Here is a 24,100-nt window from a genome sequence, read left to right as displayed (position 1 = left end):
TAAGAATATCTATGATTGTCGTTCGCGAGGAAAAAAGATCCTTCGTTGGCGAGTTGTCGCAGTGGTGAATTGTTTGGGGCTTGTCAATAATGACCCACATTATGTACTTATTACATAAATAGCTATTACTAGTAGGATGCGTATAAATAACGTATACTATTGTACTTAGAAGCAATAGGTATTAACAGGAAAATATGAATGAACAACAAGTAGCTAATGACCATAGATGTCGAAGCTCGCTAACACAAAAATTATATGTATTATGATTACACACAAACATATAATGTTCACTGAAATTGTATAATTTTATTAACAACGAAATATGGGTAATAATTGTTAGTTTAATTATGATTACAAATAGAAACATATAATCTTTCTTTCAGTAACATAAATATAAAACATTCATCGATGTTTTTTTACTGCAGATAATATTATTTAGAGCAAAATTGAATGTAAATTATAATTAATATTTAATATTTGCGTAATTCTATTGGATTTTAGGGGGTTTCTTTTCTTTGTAAATATTTGCCTGCTTTGTAAAATATTATCTGGAAATATGGTAATATTATTGTTTGTTGTTTTTTTTTAAATAACTTTTGGAGCAGAGACAATCTTAAGTATAATCTGCTAAATTTGAAATTTGACACTTACCTAATAGAATTTTTCACAGTACTGTCTGAAAATGATTTAATAAATTCAGATAAAACGTTTGTTTTAAGTTAAATAACGATTCAGGTATCACAGATGATCAGAAACTCATCTTCCCAATTGCGAATATGCCACCTAAATTATTTTCGTATTGTAATACTACAGTGGAAAACAAATTGTTCACCGACACAACAGAGAAAATAGTCTGTTATTTGCCACCTACAAGGAACCGCAGGCAATATATAATGATAAATCCAACGAAATGTTTTTATATTTCCCCTGGATTTGTGTTTCGGTAATAAAAAATTAGAACTGAACTTGTTTTTTTATTATTTGCACAAACATATTGTACGATTGATGAAATGGGTGCAAATTACGTGTCGTTATTCACAAACTTCCCAAAAAAAGTTAAGCCCTAGCATTATAAATAGTTTTGCATACACTAACTAAATGACCCCGCCTGATGGGAAAACTTTTATAGTGCATTAAATTAAATGTACAGTGTTTAGGAAATTGTTGAACAGATTACGATTTTGTATGGTTACCCATAAGTCACGCTAATGTTAGAGTTTATTTCTATAATTACAAGTTATCTAACGCAATATTTACCTAAAAGATGTATGCTTCCAGGAATCTGCCCTCATTTATCTTTGCATCTGAATTCCTAATTCTTGGTTATTCGTATTCAAGGTACGTTTTATTACTATTTGTGTTTCAAACGATTTAGCTTTATGCACACACGGACGATATACAGCAATCTACTGGCCTTTTTCTTTTCGCATTTATTTTTACGAATTTAATTAAAAGGGTTTAGCTGTTATTCTACACTTCTGACTTCAATTATTTACGCCCTCGCTCTGTTTTTTCTTGGTCTTGCTTCCATTTTCGTTTTGAACTACCGTTTTATAACACTTAATGAAATTATACTATAAAATAAATCCAATGGAACGAAAGCTGCGACTATAATTTCGTGTAGCGATTTTAATATCGCAACTTGTATCGCCCGTTTAGTATAATATGTAAACATGGAGAATAGTAATGTTTTAAATCACAGTTCACGCCCAACAAAACGTGCTCTATCTTTAGAAACTGCAATAGGGATCGCAATCGAATAGATATCCAATCTTTCAAGACATCGACTTGTCACTGTCAGCAGTGATATGTTGCCCACAACTCGTAAACTTTGCTGATTCATACATGTCTTACAAGTTAATCAGGGTTCTGAAGTACTATTTGTTTGCAGCATACGCTGACGGGGCACTCGGGAAAAGTCATGGCCGGAAAATTTTTAGGAGAACAAACAAAGGTCGTAACAGGCAGTTATGATCGAACGCTGAAAATCTGGGATCTCAGGAGTCGTGCGTGTAAGTACCAAAATTTATTCGTTTTCTTTTCAGCTATTCTCGCCAAGTAATCTGTTGATAGTGTTGTTTGAATTACAAGCCGTTAATTTATCCTCAATTTTGTGGCTAGTACGACTTCCGATTCTCATTTGTAACTATGTCACGTGTTTAGAACGGCGTATGTCAAGGCAGCATGTAGGACTTGCAATTGCATTTACGAAAGCACAAGTTTCTAACTTTAAACTTAAATGTTGTTAGTATACTTTCTTAGTTTTGCAGGTACTTTATTAGCCACAGTGGTAAGTTATTGAATCGTAGCGAAGTAGTCAATTTTTTTTGAAAATTGCACCTGGTAAAATCTAAATTATAGCACTTCTGTTGCATAATGTGTAGTACATATCTAATTAGTAATTATTTAACAACGACCACCGACGTCAGCGATGTAGAAATTCTCGCTGCAGTACAATTTGACGTTTTGTACAACTAATTTAACTTTTGTTAGTTTATTAAGTTCGTTTTCTAAAATATCGATCAAAAAATATTGTGTCTTAGATATCGAAAAGGTGATTTGATCGCACTCTGAAAGTTGTTACACTTTTTTACTAGTGTACATGAACTGAAATATATCGGAAATTGAGTTGTATAGAGTGCATCGTTGCCTGCGGGAAAATCGTTGAACATTTTAAATTAGGAAATATTCTTTATCCATTCCCAGTATATGGAAGGGGATCGGAGATACCTGTTATTAGGATGGTGTCAGTTAATGAAGTTGTATTCGACTTATTTACCGATCCACGAACACTGACAGATGGATTAAGTTAGCAGCCCTGAATCGACAACCTAATTTGTAACATCGCAAAAATATTATACTCATTTTGTGCGCCAATCGCCAATGGTTTTGCGCTTCTCGTTTACGAGAAAATGAAAATTTTCCCTTAGGGGTTCAACTTAATACTAGAACACCATCTCGTATCCAGATCCACTAATAGTCAACCTTTTTCCCCCGAAGGGTTGAAAACGATGTATTTTAGGTCTTGCCTAGGCTTGACCCTAACGCGATTTCTCCAGCAATGCCTGCCCTAGACACAGAAGCCACTTTCCCCCGAGAAGTTACTAGTGTTGCCGCGAGACGAGACTACACGAGACTTTCGAAGGTCTTATCTCGTCTCGTTACCTCGAGACGAGACCAAGTCAAAGTCTCGTCTCGGACTGGTTTAGGCTCGTCTAGTCTCGTTTGTCTCGCTTGGTCTCGCCATACTATGCAAAAATGGTGTAGAGCATATAAAAGGCACCACGAAGGTATGACAAATAATAATGACCGTCCTTATCTATCTGCTAATCACGAAACATAATTATGCGTATTTTAAGGATTTTCTTTAGCATTGTGCAGCTAAAAAATATTAGCTTTCATAAAATGTATCTGGCAATGTAACTAGGTAGGAAGGTCTCACTGAATTCTTTGTTACTTAAATACAGATAATCTGTTCAAGTTATTTTGTAAAATCTTACTTTTATGGTCTACTACACGGTAAATATGTACCTATACCTAAAGCAGCACCTTTATTCACAGAATTTCGCAAGAACACAAAGAAAAGTGCAAACTCCTATACAAAAGTATAGCATTTTAGCCCCAATATGGCGACCGGAACCAGCAACCAATCAAAAACGAGATACCCAGTTGTCGCCACGGTTCTAAATTGAGTCACTGTACCCATACTTAGAAACGATTGGACTTAATGCCATAAACTTGTGAAAATACAATAAGAGCATTAAGTGCTTTTAATATAAAGCAATCCGCGAGATCCTATAACCAAATCTAGTTTTTCCAGCATAGCCAATTACCATTACTTGAGTAAGCACTTAAGCAGGTCCACTGCTATTGGTAAGAGTACAGGTTTAATAATCAATTGTCCGCAATCAAATAAAATAAAGCTGTGGAAGGCTTCCTGGATTCACAGATATACGTACTCTACTGGGTTTAAGAAAAATTCCAGTTATTAAGGCCTAAATCAGTAAGGTCAGGGACGGTTTATGTAAACAATTGGAATTCGTGCGACATTTTCCTAATTAAAAATTTAAAAAAAACAGTACAAAAAAGACTTCGAGACCATACGAGAGTTTCGTAGTGAATCGGAGAGGAGACGAGAGGGCATCACTAGAAGTTACGAAAAGGTGAAAAAGCTCTTCTTTGGATTATGTCGTGAAGTAGATGCTTCTAATAATGATTTAACCCAATATAATGGATCCAAATTGGAATCTGCATGTTTTGAATCTGCTTATCCGTCTTTGAACCAAAAACTGGCCAAAAAACAGACTCGGGTTGAATGATCATAGGCATCATTGTTCATCCTTAACAAAATCAATTCATGTATTCTACGACCTGATGTTAATAAAAGAATTAGCGCTAACCTTCTAGATCAGCGGTTCTCAAACTATGGTACGCAAGCAGCCATGACCATAATGTGGCCATAGATAGGGCTTGCGATGAAGGTTTGAAAATTTACTACAGCTATGTGAATTTTGGCTAAAAGTAAAAAATGAATATCCATCGCTGTCCAGAAAAGCATTATTATTTTTTTTTTTTCAGTGATAAAGGCTTCGACTGCTTTTGGTCTTTCGCCTGATGTACCTCCTTCTAAGTTAAATCTTATTGAATATATCAATACTCTTTAAAAAAGAAATCAGTCGTTGAATACTGTTCTGATCGTCATGAAGGACTTCTTTCAAGATTTTGGGCAATCCGTGGGTTTTCCGATCATTCTCGTATTCAGGACAACCCAAAAGAATGTGTTGCACTGTATATGGCTCGCTGCATCTACTACAATTTTTAATTTCACACCTTCCCAACATATGAAGGTGTGTGATATTGGTATGCCCAATACGTATTCTCGTATACACTACTTCCTCTCTTTTGCTCAAGTTATACCTGTTTATCCATGGTCTTGTGTGGCACTTTATTTTACTTAAAAAGTTATTGGAGTTCTTCCATTTTATTTCCCAATGGGTCACAATACTCTTTTTTAAATATGCTTTCCAGTCTGACGGTGGAATAACTGTAACATCGGTTTGTTTTTGCTGTGGTGAAATTTGTGCCGCTTCATCAGCTCTCACATTTCCATATATACCGACATGACCGGGAATCCATATTATTATAATTTTGAAATTTTGGGATTCTAAGTAGTGTATGCGTTCTTTAATTACATTAACGAGCGGTTCGATTTTTACATGACGACTTACAATAGCGCTAGCTGAGCTAAGAGAGTCTGTGCATATTGCAATACGTTGTATGTCAAGGTATTCACAGATTTTTCATTCCATGTACTACCACCTATCTTTATGAGAGCAGATTTTCTGCAATGTTGGTGCTAAAAAAAATACCGAAATAAGCTTAACATAGACCCAAATTTGCGTTTAAAATTAAGCACAACAATTCGAATTTTTTATTATTTTACCTTGTAAAATTAACCATTTTTAAAGATTTATTGGAATTTTTAACAGTTCACGACGGATTTAGAATATCATGAGTGGTACGCGAAAAAAAACTTAGAGAACCGCTGATTTAGATATTTGAAATAAGCAAGCTACTTTCATTCACTTTGTCTAATCTCATTCAGGAGATCAGATAATTTATATTCCAAATAGCTTCCTTATTGGTAATCGGTCTACTAATAACAGCAGCTTTCCATATTCCTTTAATTAAAAGATGGCTGGCCAATAGGCCACTTATCGGGGTTGGAAAATGTAGCTATAACGGACTAGTGAATTTTATTGTATTCGGAGCTAAGCCCATATCATGATGCAACGATGCTAGGTATTGGACTAACCTTGGGACTGCATTTTCCAAAGATGCGTCAGATGTAGCACTAAACGTGTAATCTGAACTAATTTTACTGATTTCATTCCTCCCTCATTATTTAGATATGATTTTAAAATTTAATCGTTCCCTGTCGTTTTGGTACAATATAATTTACTTACATTTCCTTGTAATTATGTGCCATAATCTTTGGGCTGCGGACCATATTCCTCTTATGATCTGATTGTCTAGGTGTCCAGGATCGCGTGCATCTGTGGCTATGAATATCTCTGGATTTTTTGGAAAGAGATGAGTTCTTTATGTTTTCCATTCCCCCAAAAGATTCTAACAACACCTTGTTCGAAATTGGGAATTTTAAGCTTGGTTCTTTTTCGGGAAGCGACAACGTTGCTCGGAGCAAATTTCTTGTGTTCAGTCTTTCTCTGGGAATCACAAAAGATGCGAAAGCCATCGTTCCCAGCACCTTTTTGGCTAAAGTCCACTGGTGAGCGGTTATAATTGTTTCTAATCTTACCTTATTGATTGTCTTTTCTTGAACGGCAAAGAAATCGTGTCCTCCCCTGTGTTCCATTCGATCTCTAGGTACTAAACACATGACTGGGGCTCTACTATTGATTTTTCTTTGTTCAATTGCCATCCTAGACGTTCTAGAAGGATTATTGCTTTTTTTGTTTGAAAGTGTCTGGTTGGCCAACAAAAAATCGTCGAGATATACTACAACTCTTATTTCCTTCTTGCGAAGACGTTCTGCTATCCAGTTGACAATGCGAGAAAATGCTAGAGAAGCTGTCGAAAGCCCGAAGGGTAAGCATCATTTGACACTTTTCTGGTTAAAACCGCAAAATAACTTTCTTCGCTTTTAACCAACACTCAGTTATCATTGACAACTCGAGCGAAAAAAATATTAACCCCAAAAATTTCAGCGTCTTTCTGGTGCTTTCTGTTGCTTGGTGACTTAGCGACGTTATGGCCCCCAATGACGGATTATCCCTTATAATGGCGATGTCTAATTTTTAATTGGTTAAGGGCTATTTCATTATCAAAGGTAAAGGTCGGTAATTAATTAAAAAAATGCACATTCAGCAATCTCCAAACTCGTGGTTTATCACACGCCCAGCTAAGGAATGAAAAATTATATCTCCATTCAAAGGCTGTAATTTAAACTAAACTCTCGCAGTCTCCTAAGAAAATTAACCTATAACGGTCACAATTTTAGAAAATCTGAAATAAAACGAAAGCCGTAACAGATAGGGTATAATAGGGAATGTAATAATTGATTGATGTAGAATTTTTTTTCACATTTCAAAGTTCAAAAAAATAAAAGTAGGTTTCATTTGAAAAATCAACTTTTTAAGTTTCGAAGTTATTAAATTTGACCATTAATTTCAAAACACCCTGTACAAGGGTGATCAAAATTTAAATCATTTGCATGCAGCATCTCGTCAGTATTGTTGAATTTGCTAGAGTTTTTGAAATTCAAGTCAACGGAGCCATACGTACAGGGCACTAAAGAAAAGCAGTCAAACGTCAAAAATTCTGAAAAATCTTGAATAACTTGAAAGCCTTTGGTGCGAGGTATAGGGAAATTGGTATCAAACGACGTAGATTTTCATGTAGATTTCGAAAATGCATTAAAATATAGGGTGTTCTATTTAAAATAAGAAAGTTGCTAACCAACCGGAAGTGAAACGATCATGAATTCATGATCATATTTTCTTTCGATAGATCATGAAAAACTATGTTGGTAGGCAAATTTTCAGATTTAAATTATTAATTAAAAAACTGTGAATTCGTGCTTGTGTTAACATCCCATCCGATACAAAAAAGTCCCGGCAATTTACGGGAGATTTTTTTCACTGTTTCAATACAGCTTGGCTCATTTCTATATTTCTGACTGTTTTGTGAAACTATACTAAATGGAAAATAAATAAACAAAACACAGTTGGAAATATTTCAATTTTTTCTGATTTTTCCAATTTACAATGAGTCGCTGAAAACCTGCCCCAAATTTTATGCTAGTGAGTAACCACCTAATGCCAAAGGTAAACGTCACTGGTACCTAATGTTTACAAACAAATACATTAGCTTAATGAGCTTGACAATGTTGAACATTTTAAATTAGGAAATATTCTTTATCCATTCCCAGTATATGGAAGGGGATCGGAGATACCTGTTATTAGGATGGTGTCAGTTAATGAAGTTGTATTCGACTTATTTACCGATCCACGAACACTAACAGATGGATTAAGTTAGCAGCCCTGAATCGACATCCTAATTTGTAACATCGCAAAAATATTATACTCATTTTGTGCGCCAATCGCCAATGGTTGTGCGCTTCTCGTTTACGAGAAAATGAAAATTTTCCCTTAGGGGTTCAACTTAATACTAGAACACCATCTCGTATCCAGATCCACTAATAGTCAGCCTTTTTCCCCCGAAGGGTTGAAAACGATGTATTTTAGGTCTTGCCTAGGCTTGACCCTAACGCGATTTCTCCAGCAATGCCTGCCCTAGACACAGAAGCCACTTTCCCCCGAGAAGTTACTAGTGTTGTCGCGAGATGAGACTACAAGAGACTTTCGAAGGTCTTATCTCGTCTCGTTACCTCGAGTCAAAGTCTCTTTCTCGGACTGGTTTAGTCTCGTCTAGTCTCGCTTGGTCTCGCCATACTATCCAAAAATGGTGTAGAGCATATAAAAGGCACCACGAAGGCATGACAAATAATAATGACCGTCCTTATCTATCTGCTAATCACGAAACATAATTATGCGTATTTTAAGGATTTTCTTTAGCATTGTGCAGCTAAAAAATATTAGCTTTCATAAAATGTATCTGGTAATGTAACTAGGTAGGAAGGTCTCACTGAATTCTTTGTTACTTAAATACAGATAAATCTGTCCAAGTTATTTTGTAAAATCTTACTTTTATGGTCTACTACACGGTATATATGTATCTATACCTAAAGCAGCACCTTTATTCACAGAATTTCGCAAGAACACAAAGAAAAGTGCAAACTCCTATACAAAAGTATAGCATTTTAGCCCCAATACGGCGACCGGAACCAGCAACCAATCAAAAACGAGATACCCAGTTGTCGCCACGGTTCTAAATTGAGTCACTGTACCCATACTTAGAAACGATTGGACTTAATGCCATAAACTTGTGAAAATACAATAAGAGCATTAAGTGCTTTTAATATAAAGCAATCCGCGAGATCCTATAACCAAATCTAGTTTTTCCAGCATAGCCAATTACCATTACTTGAGTAAGCACTTAAGCAGGTCCACTGCTATTGGTAAGAGTACAGGTTTAATAATCAATTGTCCGCAATCAAATAAAATAAAGCTGTGGAAGGCTTCCTGGATTCACAGATATACGTACTCTACTGGGTTTAAGAAAAATTACAGTTATTGTATAGCACCTATGGTAATTAAGTCCTAAATCAGTAAGGTCAGGGACGGTTTATGTAAACAATTGGAATTCGTGCGACATTTTCCTAATTAAAAATTTAAAAAAAAACAGTACAAAAAAGACTTCGAGACCAAACGAGAGTTTCGTAGTGAATCTCGTCTCGAAATTCGAGAGGAGACGAGACGACATCACTAGAAGTTACGAAAAGGTGAAAAAGCTCTCCTTTGGATTATGTCTTGAAGTAGATGCTTCTAATAATGATTTAACCCAATATAATGGATCCAAATTGGAATCTGCATTTTTGAATCTGCTTACCCAAACCAAAAACTGGCCAAAAAACAGACTCGTCTTGAATGATCATAGCATCATTGTTCATCCTTAACAAAGTCAATTCATGTATTCTACGACCTGATGCTAATAAAAGAATCAGCGCTAACCTTCTAGATCAGCGGTTCTCAAACTATGGTACGCAAGCAGCCATGACCATAATGTGGCCATAGATAGGGCTTGCGATGAAGGTTTGAAAATGTACTACAGCTACCTATGTGAATTTTGGCTAAAAGGAAAAAATGAATATCCATCGCTGTCTAGAAAAGCATTATTATTTTTCATTCCATGTACTACCACCTATCTTTATGAGAGCATATTTTCTGCTATGTTGGTGCTAAAAAACAAATACCGAAATAAGCTTAACACAGACCCAAATTTGCGTTTAAAATTAAGCACAAACAATTCGAATTTTTTATTGCTTTACCTGGTAAAATTAACCATATTTAAAGATTTATTGGAATTTTTAACAGTTCGCGACTGATTTAGAATATCAACGCCAAAAAAAATTAGAGAACCGCTGATTTAGATATTTGAAATAAGCTACTTTTATTCGCTTTGTCTAACCTCATTCAGATCAGTTAATTTATATTCCAAATAGCTTCCTTATTGGTAATCGGTCTACTAATAACAGCAGCTTTCAATATATTTCTTTAATTAAAAGATGGCTGGCTAATAGGCCACTTTTATCGGGGTTGGAAAATGTAGCTATAACGGAGTAGTGCCATTTTAGTGTATTCTGAGCGAAGCCCATATAATGATGCAACGATGCTAGGTATTGGGACTGCATTCCCCATCATTCCTCCCTCATTATTTACATAGGATTTTAAAATTTAATCGTTCTCTGTCGTTTTAGTACAATATAATTTATTTTTTATTATACCTGAATCACAATCTCCGTTTTAAACACTCAAATGCGTGCGAAAAAGGGCCTTTAAAACACACCTGCTTTAAAGTTGCTAAGTAACGATACTTCAAGTATGACTTTTGAAACTGTCATCTGGATGAAATAAAAAATCCTCTTAGGTCGGTTTCTGTAAATGCAGAACATTTCTTTGGCTTTTGTACCTATCCTTTGGTTGAAGCTTTCACAAACGCGCGTAATTTAGGGTATGCTTCCAAATCTGTTCCACTTTGTAATCCCAGCATTATTTTAAAGTTTTGAATGAAGATAGAAGATTTAAATACCTTTGACATTTCCTTCATATATGCCAGCATTATGAATGCATTTAAGACTGTATTCGTAGGTAACTTCCTATTCGTCCATGGAAACAACTTATCATATTCTTTATAACAGGCTTTACTGGATTTGGATTTTACACCTACCAACGTTTGTTTAGATTTTACAAGCGATTTAATGGACGATGTATTATCTTTTTCAACGGAAATCGTTTTATTTACAAATTTGATGATGATTATAAGCAAACGTCAAGTGACATTTCCATGGCAATCGTGAAATTTCGAACACCCAGCCCACTTAATTAAACATGTATTCGAGTATAACGTCAATATGACTTCATTGTATTTCCTATTTTTAAATTATACTGCAGGTATAATAAAAAATACTATAAGATACACGTGTATAATTGGTCTTTGAAGCACTTGCAACGTTAAAGGCACTCCGCTATGCGTCGTGCCCTTAAACTCGTTGCGCGTGCTTTAAAGACTTGATTATACACTTGTATCTTAATATACTATTTCATTTGCCTATTATATGTCAATTATATCTGTCATATGTGATATATGAAGCAGTCTATTACGACGGCCTGTCAAATTGATTGACGAAGTTATATTATGTCATAAAAAAGATGCAACTTGATTCGTATGGAGCACTTTAATGTTGGGCAAACAATAATCATGACATTTGTATATTGGAAATGCACCCTTTGGAATGATGAAAAATAAAATGTTGTATGCACCTCAGGCATTACTCAATATTTAACCCTCGGGCGACTTACAATCCCTCGGGCCGGAGGCCCTCGGGCTCTGTCGCCCTCGGCATAAATATCGCCTTAATGCCCTTGATGCATAAATAACTATTACTTACATTTCCTTGTAATTTATGTGCCATAATCTTTAGGCTGCGGACCACATTCCTCTTGTGATCTGATTGTCTAGGTGCGCCCTCCATCCAGGATCGCTTGCATCTGTGGCTATGATATCTGGATTTCTTGGAAAGAGATGAGTTCTCTATGTTTTCCATTCCTCCAAGAAGATTCTAGCAACACCTTGTTCGAAATTGGGAATTTTAAGCTTGGTTCTTTTTCGGGAAGTGACAACGTGGCTCGGAGCAAATTCCTTGTGTTCAGTCTTCCTAGGGGAATCACAAAAGATGCGAAAGCCATCGTTCCCAGCATCTTCTTGGCTAAACTCCACTGGTGAGCGGTTATAATTGTTTCTAATCCTACCTTATTGATTGTCTTTTCTTGAACGGCAAGGAAATCGTGTCCTCCCCTGTGTTCCATTCGATCTCTAGGTACTAAACACATGACTGAGGCTCTACTATTGATTTTTCTTTGTTCCGTTGCCATCCTAGACGTTCTAGAAGTTATTGCTTCTTTTGTTTGAGAGCGTACAATATCCGCATTCGGGTTGGCCAACAAAAAACGTCGAGATACACTACACTTCTTTCCTTCTTGCGAAGACGTTATACTATCCAGTTGACAATGCGAGAAAATTGTAGAGAAGCTGTCGAAAGCCCGAAGGGTAAGCATAATTCGACACTTTTCTGGTTCAAATCCGCAAAATAACTTTCTTCGCTAATAACCAACACTCAGTTATCATTGACAAATCGATCGCAAAAAAATATTAACCCCAAAAATTTCATCGTCTTTCTGGTGCTTTCTGATGCTTGGTGACTTAGCGACGTTATGGCCCCCAATGACGGATTATCCCTTATAATGGCGATGTCTAATTTGAATCGGTTAATGGCAATTTCATTATCAAAGGTAAAAGTCGGTAATCAATTAAAAAAATGCACATTCAGCAATCTCCAAACTCGTGGTTTATCGCACGCCCAGCTAAGGATTCCATTCAAACGCTGTAATTTAAACTATAGTCTTGCAATCTCCTAAGAAAATTAACCTATAACGGTCACAATTTTAGAAAATCTTAAATAAAACGAAAGCCATAACAGATAAGTATAATAGGGAATGTAATAATTGATCGATGTAGAATTTTTTTTCACATTTGAAAGTTCAAAAAAATAAAAGTAGGTTTCATTTGACAAATTCAACTTTTTAAGGTTCGAAGTTCTTAAATTTGATCAAAATTTAAATCATTCGCATGTAGCATCAAGTCAGTATTTGCTAGTTTTTGAAATTCAAGTCAACGGAGCCATAGGTACAGGGCACTAAAGAAAAGCAGTCAAACGTCAAACATTCTGAAAAATCTTGAATAACTTGAAAACCTTTGGTGCGAGGTATAGGGAAATTGGTATCAAACGACTTAGATTTTCATGTAGATTTCGATGCATTAAAATATAGGGTGTTCTATTTAAAATAAGAAAGTTGCTAACCAACCGGAAGTGAAATGATCATGATAATATTTTCTTTCGATAGATCATGAAAAACTATGTTGGTGTGCAAATTTTCAGGTTTAAATTATTAATTAAAAATTAATTTAAAAAACTGTCCACACTCCGAATCATGGCCTAACTTATTGGGCCATGGAATAATTACCTATGTTATGTCGAATTAACTTCGCCAACGGATGTAAATCCACGTATTCACACAAAGAGGGCATTTCTTTGTAGTGCAGGAGTGCGCTACGGAGCCATGCAAGTTGGGCATGAGATTTGCATAGGAATTTAATAATTTTGGTAGGGTAGTGGAACAACATGTGGACATTGAATAAGTATACTTATTCAGTGATGTAGGTCACTATAGCAGTTGCAACCGAGAACAAGCGTGAACTGAAAAATAAGTCCTTTCAATGGGACCCATATTTACCAAGGAAAGAAACTCCAATAGGACTAGTTTTGCGGAATTCGTGCTTGTGTTATCACATCCGATACAAAAAAGTCCCCGCAATTTACTGGAGATTTTTTTCACTGTTTCAATACAGCTTGGTTCATGTTTATATTTCTGACTGTTTTGTGAAACTATACTAAATAGAAAATAAATAAACAAAAAACAGTTAGAAATATTTCAATTTTTTCCAATTTACAATGGGTCGCTGAAAACCTTCCTTACTGCCACAAATTTTATGCTATAGTGGGCAACCACCTAATGCTAAAGGTAAACGTCACTGGTACCTAACCAAATACATTAGCCTAATGAGCTTGACAATGTTAATAACAGCATACATTGCTTATAACATTTTATACTGGAGCAATACGAAACAAGCCAACGTTTTCATAATATATGGCGGTGCGGTGTTACCGTGTTAAGCTCAAAAATTTTAAACAACCTGTAGGTATATGTTGTTATTCTTATTGAGAGCAAACTTGGTCAGTCATTAATTACATATTCCCTGTTTTTAATCAGAGCGGTATTCGATCTGAATTAAAGCAAAAAATTTAAACCTTTTTTTTATCAAGAGGTACTAGCGGTTTGAGAGCGAAAAATAATTATATGACGATAAAAATCCAATTTTTCCCAAGCGGGCGAGCGTATAACGTGACGCCATTATCTTAATCGCTATATCGTGTTGCCTTATGTCGAGTACTTGTCGCTGTTTCATTAGTTAAACTAAGCCCGTTAATATATTGAAGATAATTTAGTTTAAAAATTAATTTCCATCTTATGGCCGATACCCCCTAACGCAGTAACAAGGCATAACAATAAACTACATTATCCGAAGCATTAACTTGATTTATGCTTTACGCCCATCGACAATCTCCCACCCCGAACGGAAGGACTTTTATTTTATAAATTTTGTACATAAAAGCGCGGTTTTATAACTCATTAAGCGCGATAAAGTTGTACGCACTTTGGTACCAAGGTAATAAAACTGAATGTTGGAGATTTTCCCAATCACTTTTTCTTGATTTCTCAATTTGTACGTACATTTATCTTTGAATAAAGTCGAGCGAGAATTACAAAATAAAACGCTTTCCTTAACCATTGTCGAATCACTGGTGGCATGTAATCATGTTCGCTGAATACCATGGTTAGGAAGCTTGATCGCTTGGCATCTTTAATTCGTAGGACTGTACTGCACTAATAAGAGACATTTGAACTGAATTTTCGTCCTTCAGATAGAGGGACTATCTGACAAACGGACGGATGGATAAAATGCTAGTATAACAGCGTGTGATTTGTGAATACTAACATCACCACATCCGAACCAGGATATCCAACAGTTTTAAGTTCACATTTTCACAACAGCCATGTCCATATTGGGCTAACAACCCTAATGAATGAGTAAATTGTTTGAATTTCATTTTAATTTGTGATTGTTGCATATTCTTTGGGTTTATTTGGATTTTTATTATATACAGTTGGCATTAATCTAAATTTCTACTCGTAACACCATTTTCGTACAAAACTTTCAACTAATAATTACTTACGAAATTATATTATGTACCTATTTTCAGTAACATTTCACTTATTGTTACATAAATAGCGCTAGTTCAGGCTTTCCAAATGTGTTTTGAATGAATGATTGGGACTAATCCATGAATTTAACTCCTTATTGCCTTTTAACCGTTTTTATTTCTTACCTTTTTATTACCTTACCATAAAACCTAAGTTTATTGAATGCGCTAGTGTAAAATAAAGTGATCACTCGTAAAAACTGAATTCTAGAATATTCTGTAGAACCGCTCTTAACCTATTCACTAATGGAGCATTACAGAAAACCATTTACGAACATTTTCAAGGAGTTCATAGTAACAAAAGGGGAATCGTCACCTCTCTTGGTTATCATTTATTATGAACAGGAGCAGACGCTACCGGTAAAAATTCAATTTTTAGGCAACCAGAAATATAATAAAAAAAGTCGTTAACAATTTATGGGATACTTTATTCTACCGCATTTGGCAAAAGATTAAAAGTTAAATTTCCAAGCTTCTACAAATCTTGACAGCTTTTCACTTAAAATCGATGCGTCTCACAAATTCCTTGTCATTTTTGCGTCCCAAACTTTCCAGAATTGATTTTAAATTAAATTATGAACCTACATTTTTCACCACTTATCTGCATTCTGCATACATTTTTGGACGAAGCTTCTAAATTAACGATTATGCCACTTTATCGGTTGGCGCTAACTGTGAATGTCTCCGCAACTGGAATCAATAAGGAAACATTTATCAGGCGAACAATCGAAACGCAAAAACACATTGCAAACATCCCGTGTATTTTATGTAGTCCAACCCCCATGATTTGAAACGCGGTTGTAGATGCCTCGTAACGATGTTAATCGCTGCTTCTATCACATCTACGATGTTGAAGGCGTTAGCTTACGTTATTAATATCAAAGATAATTTTTAAGCGAATTAAAAATATCTGAATTTGAAATTTATTTTTTAGGTTGCGTATTTAATAAAAAAAACAATTTCAACATGCCATTTTTTAATTGCGAAAATCCTTTGCTTCATTAATTGAATTTAATTTTAATTGGAATGTAGGGCTTCAATTTTAATTGAATATGATTTTCATGACTGAAGCTTGGGATTACTAAACTAAATGCAATAATCTCTACTACAGTGTCGGGATTGTAACTCTGGAACTAATTTACAAATAAATATATAATCCATTCTATCTTTATCAGCATTGTCCCACCATAGTCCTCAGCATGTAGTAAATTCAAGCGATGGGTTTATGAACGAACAAATTATAAAAGAACCCTCATATTTCACCTGCACTGTTTAGATACTTACACCTATAAAGCTGTAAAAGACCCAAAAACAATAGGCTCAAATCTGATTTTGATTTGTTTCAGAGTAGTGTTAACACATAAAGTTGGAACTAACCACCTTCTGTAGGGCATACTCTCAAAAACACTTCGTTAGATAGCACATTTGAACTACTTATTAAAAGCTTTTCGGTAGAGGATTTCCCTTTTTGACAACTTATATTTAAAAGCATGAACGTTTTTGTTTAGAATTGCAAAAAAAACTTTCATGGCTCCAAGACAATTAAGGTAGTAGTCCAGTAATATTAGACCTTAAAGGAGGGGGGGGGGTACAAAAAAAGGTTTGTTTGTATCCCTCCAGGAGTTGTCATAACAATTTTTCGCATATTTACTAAAAAAAAACGGGGAAGGATCCCTCATCCAAAATTGTTCTCTCCAGGAGCACCTTCTCTTCGTCCACGCGATCAGTGGATGCGACAGGGAAAGATGAAGTTTGTGATGCTACCAAAAACTTTCGAAACCCTGATGCATCCCAGGATGAAGTGCAAGTCAATGCAAGGGAAAAGTTCTTGTTTGGGATGTACTGTACGCTGCCAGGAGCGATTCTTCATGAGTTGCGATGCGAATTTTGGCAAATGCACCATTTAGCCTCTCATCCCTCTGTCCGACCTCATCAGCAGCAAGGGAACACTCCTCCGCGCATACCACCAGGAACATGCCCAGGATGATGCCTCTTGCCAAGGACATCTTGATATTTTATGATGGTGGGATGTCTTAAAGATTTCTGGACCAAAAAACCTAGTCGTCCATCCTGATGATTACACAATGGCACATGAAAAATTTAAAGACTTTCACATTAAGAAAAGTTGAATGTATGAGAATGTTAGGAACATATGGATACTTTGTCTCAAAAAACGAAATTTATTCAAACGAAAGTTGATTATTGGACTGCTGTTATTACTAAAGCAATGCAGGCCGTATGTAAATTTATACAACAAATTATACTTGAAATTGATATATTTGACAATCCGAACAGTCTTTTTTCCATCCCTTCTTAAAGGTGAAGTGAATAAAGATGAATCTAATCTTTTGCATCTACCAATAAAAAATGGAGGATTTGGCATAAGCAATCCTGTAGTGGATGCTCTTCTCCTCTAAACATCAACGTATCATCTGTTATTCAAGTCACGACGGGTTAAAAAGCGTGTACCTTTTGTACGCTAATTTTATGAAGTAATTGACTATTTGTTTGAAGGCTCAGTTTGTCGTATTCCAGATAATCTGTGCAGATGCCATTGTAAAGTAAATTTTAAGGTTTTCTTTGGTGTCAACTCCTTCGTGTGGAGCGATTGCAATGTGCTTGCTCCTCTCTTTATTTCAGGTTTTTCTTGATCATTTATTGTGTTTCAGTTCCGAAATAAATTAAAGGGCGGTACTTTGTACCTATGTTCTGAGGACCATCCCGATTTATTACTAATTTCCAGATTCCTGATACCTTTTGAGTTAATTAAAAATCCATTCTAATTTTATTTTTCCCTTAACTAAAACCTTGTTAATTGGTTCAATTACATTTTTTTGTTTTGGAACCGTTTCATTTTTTGTCATATTACGGGAATTCTACAAAGGTAGAATCCACGAATATTATTATACTGAATAATAAACAATAAGGTCACTCGCCTATTCTTTGAACATTAATTTCATTAACTACTTATAATTTAGGTAGGCGTTAATTATCCTTCCGATTGTTAAAGGAGTTTAACAAACACAAGCACCCGATTCCGATAAGGGTTCACCGTCAACTGGAGGTGTGACACTGACCGTCAACTTCGATAACAACCCATTGACGTGCGGAGCCAGTCAACATAGGCGTGCTAATTTAAATTTATTGTTTCATTATTTTTTTGTATTGAAGAACAAATATGTATTAAGCGGTCTCCGTTTTCAACTGGTTTCACTACCGAACCCTGCTGCGAATTGAGTAACCCGGACCAGCACTTTGAACTCTCAATTTTCCAACCCCGATTCCTATAGCCGTGGAAAATTGGGAGCGAGTTTAAATACAAAGTGATTAGAAAAGAACGTCGCGTCGTTTAGAAAAGAAGAAACAGTGACGTTTTCAAGGCGTTCAAGAATTACAAAGTGCAGGTCGAGAATCGGACAAGTACTTACAATCCTGCGTAGCTTAGATGAGTTGACGTTAGTAGCTCAAACCTTGGCTACAAGGGTCCTGGGTTCGAATCCCAGGTAAGGCATGGCTGTTTGTGATTGTATAGTGGGTTGAATGGGAAGAGTAGCTAATTAGCTAACACTCCGCCCACTATAAAAACAAGGCCATAAAAAATAAATAAATAAATAAGTAAAAATAAAATCCGATAACTGAAACTAATACGTGAACAAGATCTTCGATGAGTATCTAATAACAAATTTGGAGGAGATTGACCGTCACACACACCACAATAGAATAGGATCACCAAGAGAAGAAATCGTACACTAGTGGAGATGGCGCGATGCATGTTGATCTAGTCTGGATGGATTGCCTCAATCTTTCTGGGGCGATGTCATCCACAGGGCCGACTACACCAGTAATCGATGTCCATCAAGAAGTTCATGAGGAAAAACGTCACATGAACTTTTGACTACAATACAAAAATACCAAGCGTTAGTTATTTCCGCGAATTTGGATAAAAGGTGTACACACGAAACAGGGAAATTCGAACCTGAATCCAGAAAGGGATTATTTATCGGGTATTCAGGGATGTTTGAGGCGTACAGAATGTGGATCCCAGACGAGAGGATTATCGACATCACACGAGATGTAAAATTCGGAAACGCGTTCAAAGAGAAGACGAATTTTTTAATTAAAAATCAAGAGAAGTGGACAAAAGTGAAAAAACCTATAAAACCATCATACACAACAGACGTTCCAGATGTTGAAATCTATGAAAAAGAGAATTGGTTCGATGCGGAAGAAACGGATGAGGAATACAACAGGATCCCAAGATGTACAATGAGTTGGAAACGTTAAAGATGGAGAAGAAAAGGTTGGTAGAAACGGCGGAAATCTCGGATGGGAAAACGTTAAACATCAGCAACCGGAGCATCAGGCAGAAACCGCAGTACCAAACGATGAAGCAGAGGAACCTGAACTGGCACCGGCGATAGAACGAAACAGTGGAAAACTTCTACTCATACACACTGGACAGGAAGACATGCTAAGACTCGTTTAAGAAGTTTAAAGTTAATCAAAGTGAAAAGTTTGTGAAATGACTTTCCCACACAGTAAACTGCTAAGTCAGGAACAAACATTTAAAAGCGAGTTAAGCTCATACTCGCCTCTCATTTTCCAAACCCCAAAATTGTGTACTGACCAATAGAACAACAACCGAAACCACTAACCAATTGATCATCGCCCAGGATGTTTTCTATCCGAAAGCTGTATAATCGGAGTCAATCATCCATGTCGTCGGATTAAGAATGCATTTCCAACAATCACTTGTCAACTATACCAATGTAATGAATCATCCCCGTGAACTGTAAACCACCCAGATCTCAACACCAACGACAATTGTAAATTCTGATCGACAATTTTATTGTCTTTTAAAGAAACCAATTTTGAACTATTACTAGACCAATTAAATTCAGAACCGGATCATAAAGGTGTCGCAAAACACAATTTTATATATTTTTGTATTCGCATCGAAAGAAATCTCCGATCGAGTTTGTGACCAGTCTTTAGAGATTATTTTATATTTTCTGGAATCCAAGGGAATTCAAGGTTTCCATAATTTGCTGCGTCAATTTAAAGCAAAATAAACTGCTTTTGCAGTACAACCTACTGAACCATTTACATTTAAGAAAGAGATAAGTCATTTTTTCTTTAGGAAGTAGTTATTCATGTCCGCACTAGGTAGGAATTTCAGGTTTAAATTATTTCATAAACAAATTGTCTCTAAGGAAATGCCTACTTAAGTTTCCAACTAGTTAACGTATCTGTTTTTCATTCAATATACAATAATATAATAACTATTTCTGTCGTTCTTATTGAATTGGACAGTACAAATTACCAGGATTCCATTTTTCAGTTATTATTTCAGCTGTGGGAGGTCCCTGGAGCAAACCAACCCATGACACGTAAAAAATAAAAAATCGAATCCACTGAACTAGTTACCGAAGCAAGTTATTTCATTTTTGTGACAATTTCCTGATTGCAATTTTCATGTTTTAAACAAAACAAAGTAAATGGTTAATTAACAAAGTATCGCAGAGAGTTAATATAAACCCCCGTAGCAATTTTTAAGTCAAAATCAAGATGTACATCTCGTCATATACATACATTGTAAAAGTGATTTTCTTTTTCAGGTATCGGCACCAAATTTGCTGGTTCCTCTTGTAACGATTTAGTTACGGTAGATGGGGCCGGTACGACATTCATTAGTGGGCATTTCGATAAAACTGTCAGATTCTGGGACATCAGGTCGGACTACCCAACCCACGACATGTGTTTGCAGGGCAAAGTGACATCGCTTGATCTTTCACGAGGTAAGAACTTTTCTTGAATTTCGGTAATTTTTGTTGTTATGTTTGTGGTATGCTCATCAGTCATCATCATCACAATCAATAAACGTCGTTAATGGGTACGAGGTAAACTCTAAAAGTTTCCTTCCTAACATAAATCGAAATTCTATTTAAGTTCAGGAGGTTTTTAATTTTTCTATATGAAAGTTGGTTAACATTTTATTTCCCATAATAAAAAATTCAATTGTTTTTCGTTATTCATTTGTTTTCTGAAATGCTGCCTTATTATGGGAAATAAACTGTTAAACAAGTTTCATATAGACAATTTTTGTATACATTCGATATTTACCGACATGTATAGTATATTCCATACATAATGGACACCCTGTATAAATAAAAAATTGAAGCCGAATCTGAAAAGGAAAGACTATTGAGCCAACTCTTTCAATTTTCGTAAGAATATAATATAACTCAATTTGGCATTTTTCATTTTACAAAGTGTAATGGTACCTTTATTGATTATGGCAGTATTAGATTCTTAATTTGAATATATTGCTTTTAATTTAGTTTGCAAATTAACGGCATACATTATTTTGACAAAATACAAAGAATTTTCGAAATAAGAGATGTTTCCAATTTTGGCGTGTTGTAGAGGTGTGAAAGTCTGGTTTAAAATAAAAGTATGTGAATCTACTGTGTGGCATATTTCAATGAGGAAGGAACTCTACCGTGAAAATCCCAAACTTAAATTTCATGCCCATAAATAAAATAAGTTGCATACGCATCCGTTGTTAAATTGCAAACCACAAACAATATTTACATTCCCATTAAAAAATTATTTCAACAAAGTTTTTATTTACTGCTTTGTCATATTAAAATTTAAAAAAATTCGAAATTTGGTTTTATCCAATCTAAAACCCAAAAGTTCTTCCTTTCAATTTAAGGGTTGTCTTTTGTTCCGTTTAATCTATAAAGATTGAAATGCCCATGATGAGGTGTAAAAATGGACACCCTGCGTACTTTAATCACATGAGAATATGCAGACGTCAATGAAATCTTTGTCCACTTTGAGCATTTTGAAACCTTTTCTTTGAAGTAGTTTCAGAATAGTTTCATTTGGCCTTTTTGCATAGTGAACTATGCATACAACAAATTGTTTTGGTACATACCGAGCCACTGACATCAAGTTTGCGTATGCAAATATCGATTAAGTAACTTTGTTTAGTCTAAAAGCTTGCAGTTAATAAACGGACGACCCTTATCCTTAAGCGAAGTTGTGGCCATATTTCGGAACTTGACGGCGGAGTTACTGTAACGTTACTTAAAATCTATATTCAGATTATAGCATTTTAATAGAATCCTCTTCCTTAATGCATTGGACTTGCATTAATGAGGCCCCGAATCCTGATTTATGTAGCAAAGTTGCAAACCGGGAACGTTATCGGCAGTGTTTTATTTTAATTCGAGACGCGGACGCTTGTGAACAACTCAGATTTATTTTATCAGGTGCCGAAATTTACATAATTAGTTTACATTAGTTGGAAGTAGCAGTTTGCAAACTGAATGCATTCCAATAAAGACAATTCGCTCCGGAAAACAGAACCGAATAAAAAAATAAACTTCGAAGCTTTGAGCTTAAGCAGAAATTTGCATATTGTTCTAATCGACTTCGTATTTTCGAAAAGTTTGCTAAAGGTATTGTCTACATTTAGTACAAATTTCGCTCATTTCTTTAAGCTCGTTTATTGCTTGTTTTATACATAAATCTAATTTAGTAAGTTAGGGCAAATCCATACATCTATTGAATAATGATTTCATTGGCCTCGCGCCTTCTATTCTTATTCGCATTTTGGTAGCGTCTTACACAATGTATTTGTTCTTCGCTTTTATTTTCAAATTTGGCCATGAGACACTTTAAAACTTACTAGGTCGATAATATTATTGAACGTTGTTTAAATAATAGGAACTTCTCACACGAAGGTGTCATAAGTAAAGTTTGTTCATAAAATGACGATCAGTAGGAAAAGAAAATTGACTTAGTCATATTTGTGATATAAATAGCATAATTATGCAAATTAGCTCACAATAAATATAAATATATAGTTACCCACTTCGAACTGTCGGTAACGTACCGGGTTTGAGTTATAAGATAATCCCCTAACGCTACATTTGGTCATTCGAGCCGGATTCTATATTTGGTCCTTCGAGCCTTTCAACGAATTGTTGCCGCGTTATCATAAGAGTTCCGGTGCCAGTGAAGTGCTACATTTTGAGTTGGAGTGCCCAAAATAGCAAATATGGCGATGGAAACGCTGACAACGGGGCGGATCGAGCTCGCAATTCAGACAATGTAACTCACACATCATGGGCCTTCAACAACAGCCAGGACATGATTACTACGCCAAAGAGTTTTACAAGCGCCCACACTTCGCCCACCGTAAGTCTGCCGCTGAAAAGAGAATCTGTGGAATTGAACAGTGCAACCGCTCGCCAGGTACAAGGTTTTCTGCGAGAGTATGAAGACATGTGCTACCTTGAAATGCAGGGGAGGCACTTGCAAAATACTACATTCCCTACCATGCGGTGTTAAAAGAGGAAACCTCCACCACAACGTGTTTGACGCCTCAGCTACTTTCAGTTCAGGAAAAAACTAGAACGAGATAATGCTGACTGGCCCAAAAATACAAGAAGATTTGTGTGGAAATGGCCAAATAAAAACCTTACGGTTATCGGAAAAATCTAATGTGGCTCCGATCAAGTTGAATAAAACCCCCTACCGCGGTTGGAGCTCTGTGAATCAATATTGGCGGACAGGCTTTTAACAGTAACCCCACAAACTACAACCACTACAAGATGGAAACCTTTACAAAGGAGGAAAAGAGATGGAAAAAGACAGTCGGTCACATTAATCGTAAAAGATACCCATACCAGATCCCTTCATGGCGGGAATCAACTCACATTCCCATTGGTGCGACGAAAATACTGGCGACTGCGAGCACAAAATCTAGTCAACCCGGAAGGCAGAATCACGGTGTAACCATTAGTGGGAAATCTCCGACCAGTACAGGTAAATATGGCACACCCTTTCGCAATCCGGCGACCGGACTACGTAGAAACTTTGATTTGGTCAACCATAAGCCACCACCATCAGCATTTCCTGCATACTAACGTAACTTACGTTAAGGAAGTAACGCTGTGATATAAATAGCATGTATACGCTTATAATTTATTTATTTATTTATTT

General features: G+C 35.8%; 1 protein-coding gene across 3 annotated transcripts in view; it reads left to right on the top strand.

The window, feature by feature from the left end:
- Positions 1–1,891: 1,891 nt before the first annotated feature.
- Positions 1,892–24,100, top strand: part of LOC116167233 (autophagy-related protein 16-1-like) — a 40,386-nt gene continuing 18,177 nt past the window's right edge. For all 3 annotated transcript variants that reach the window (XM_031482511.1, XM_031482510.1, XM_031482509.1), the window contains exons 1-2: positions 1,892–2,012; positions 20,701–20,880. In XM_031482511.1, the coding sequence (XP_031338371.1) occupies positions 1,922–2,012; positions 20,701–20,880 (271 nt within the window). In that variant the 5' untranslated portion in view covers positions 1,892–1,921. The remainder of the gene's footprint in view (positions 2,013–20,700; positions 20,881–24,100) is intronic.

This window comes from Photinus pyralis, unplaced genomic scaffold, assembly GCF_008802855.1.
Source record: "Photinus pyralis isolate 1611_PpyrPB1 unplaced genomic scaffold, Ppyr1.3 Ppyr1.4_LG3b, whole genome shotgun sequence".
Classification (NCBI taxonomy): Eukaryota; Metazoa; Arthropoda; class Insecta; order Coleoptera; family Lampyridae; genus Photinus; species Photinus pyralis.
Note: the sequence above shows the minus strand (reverse complement) of the source record. Positions and strands in the feature narration are given on the sequence as shown.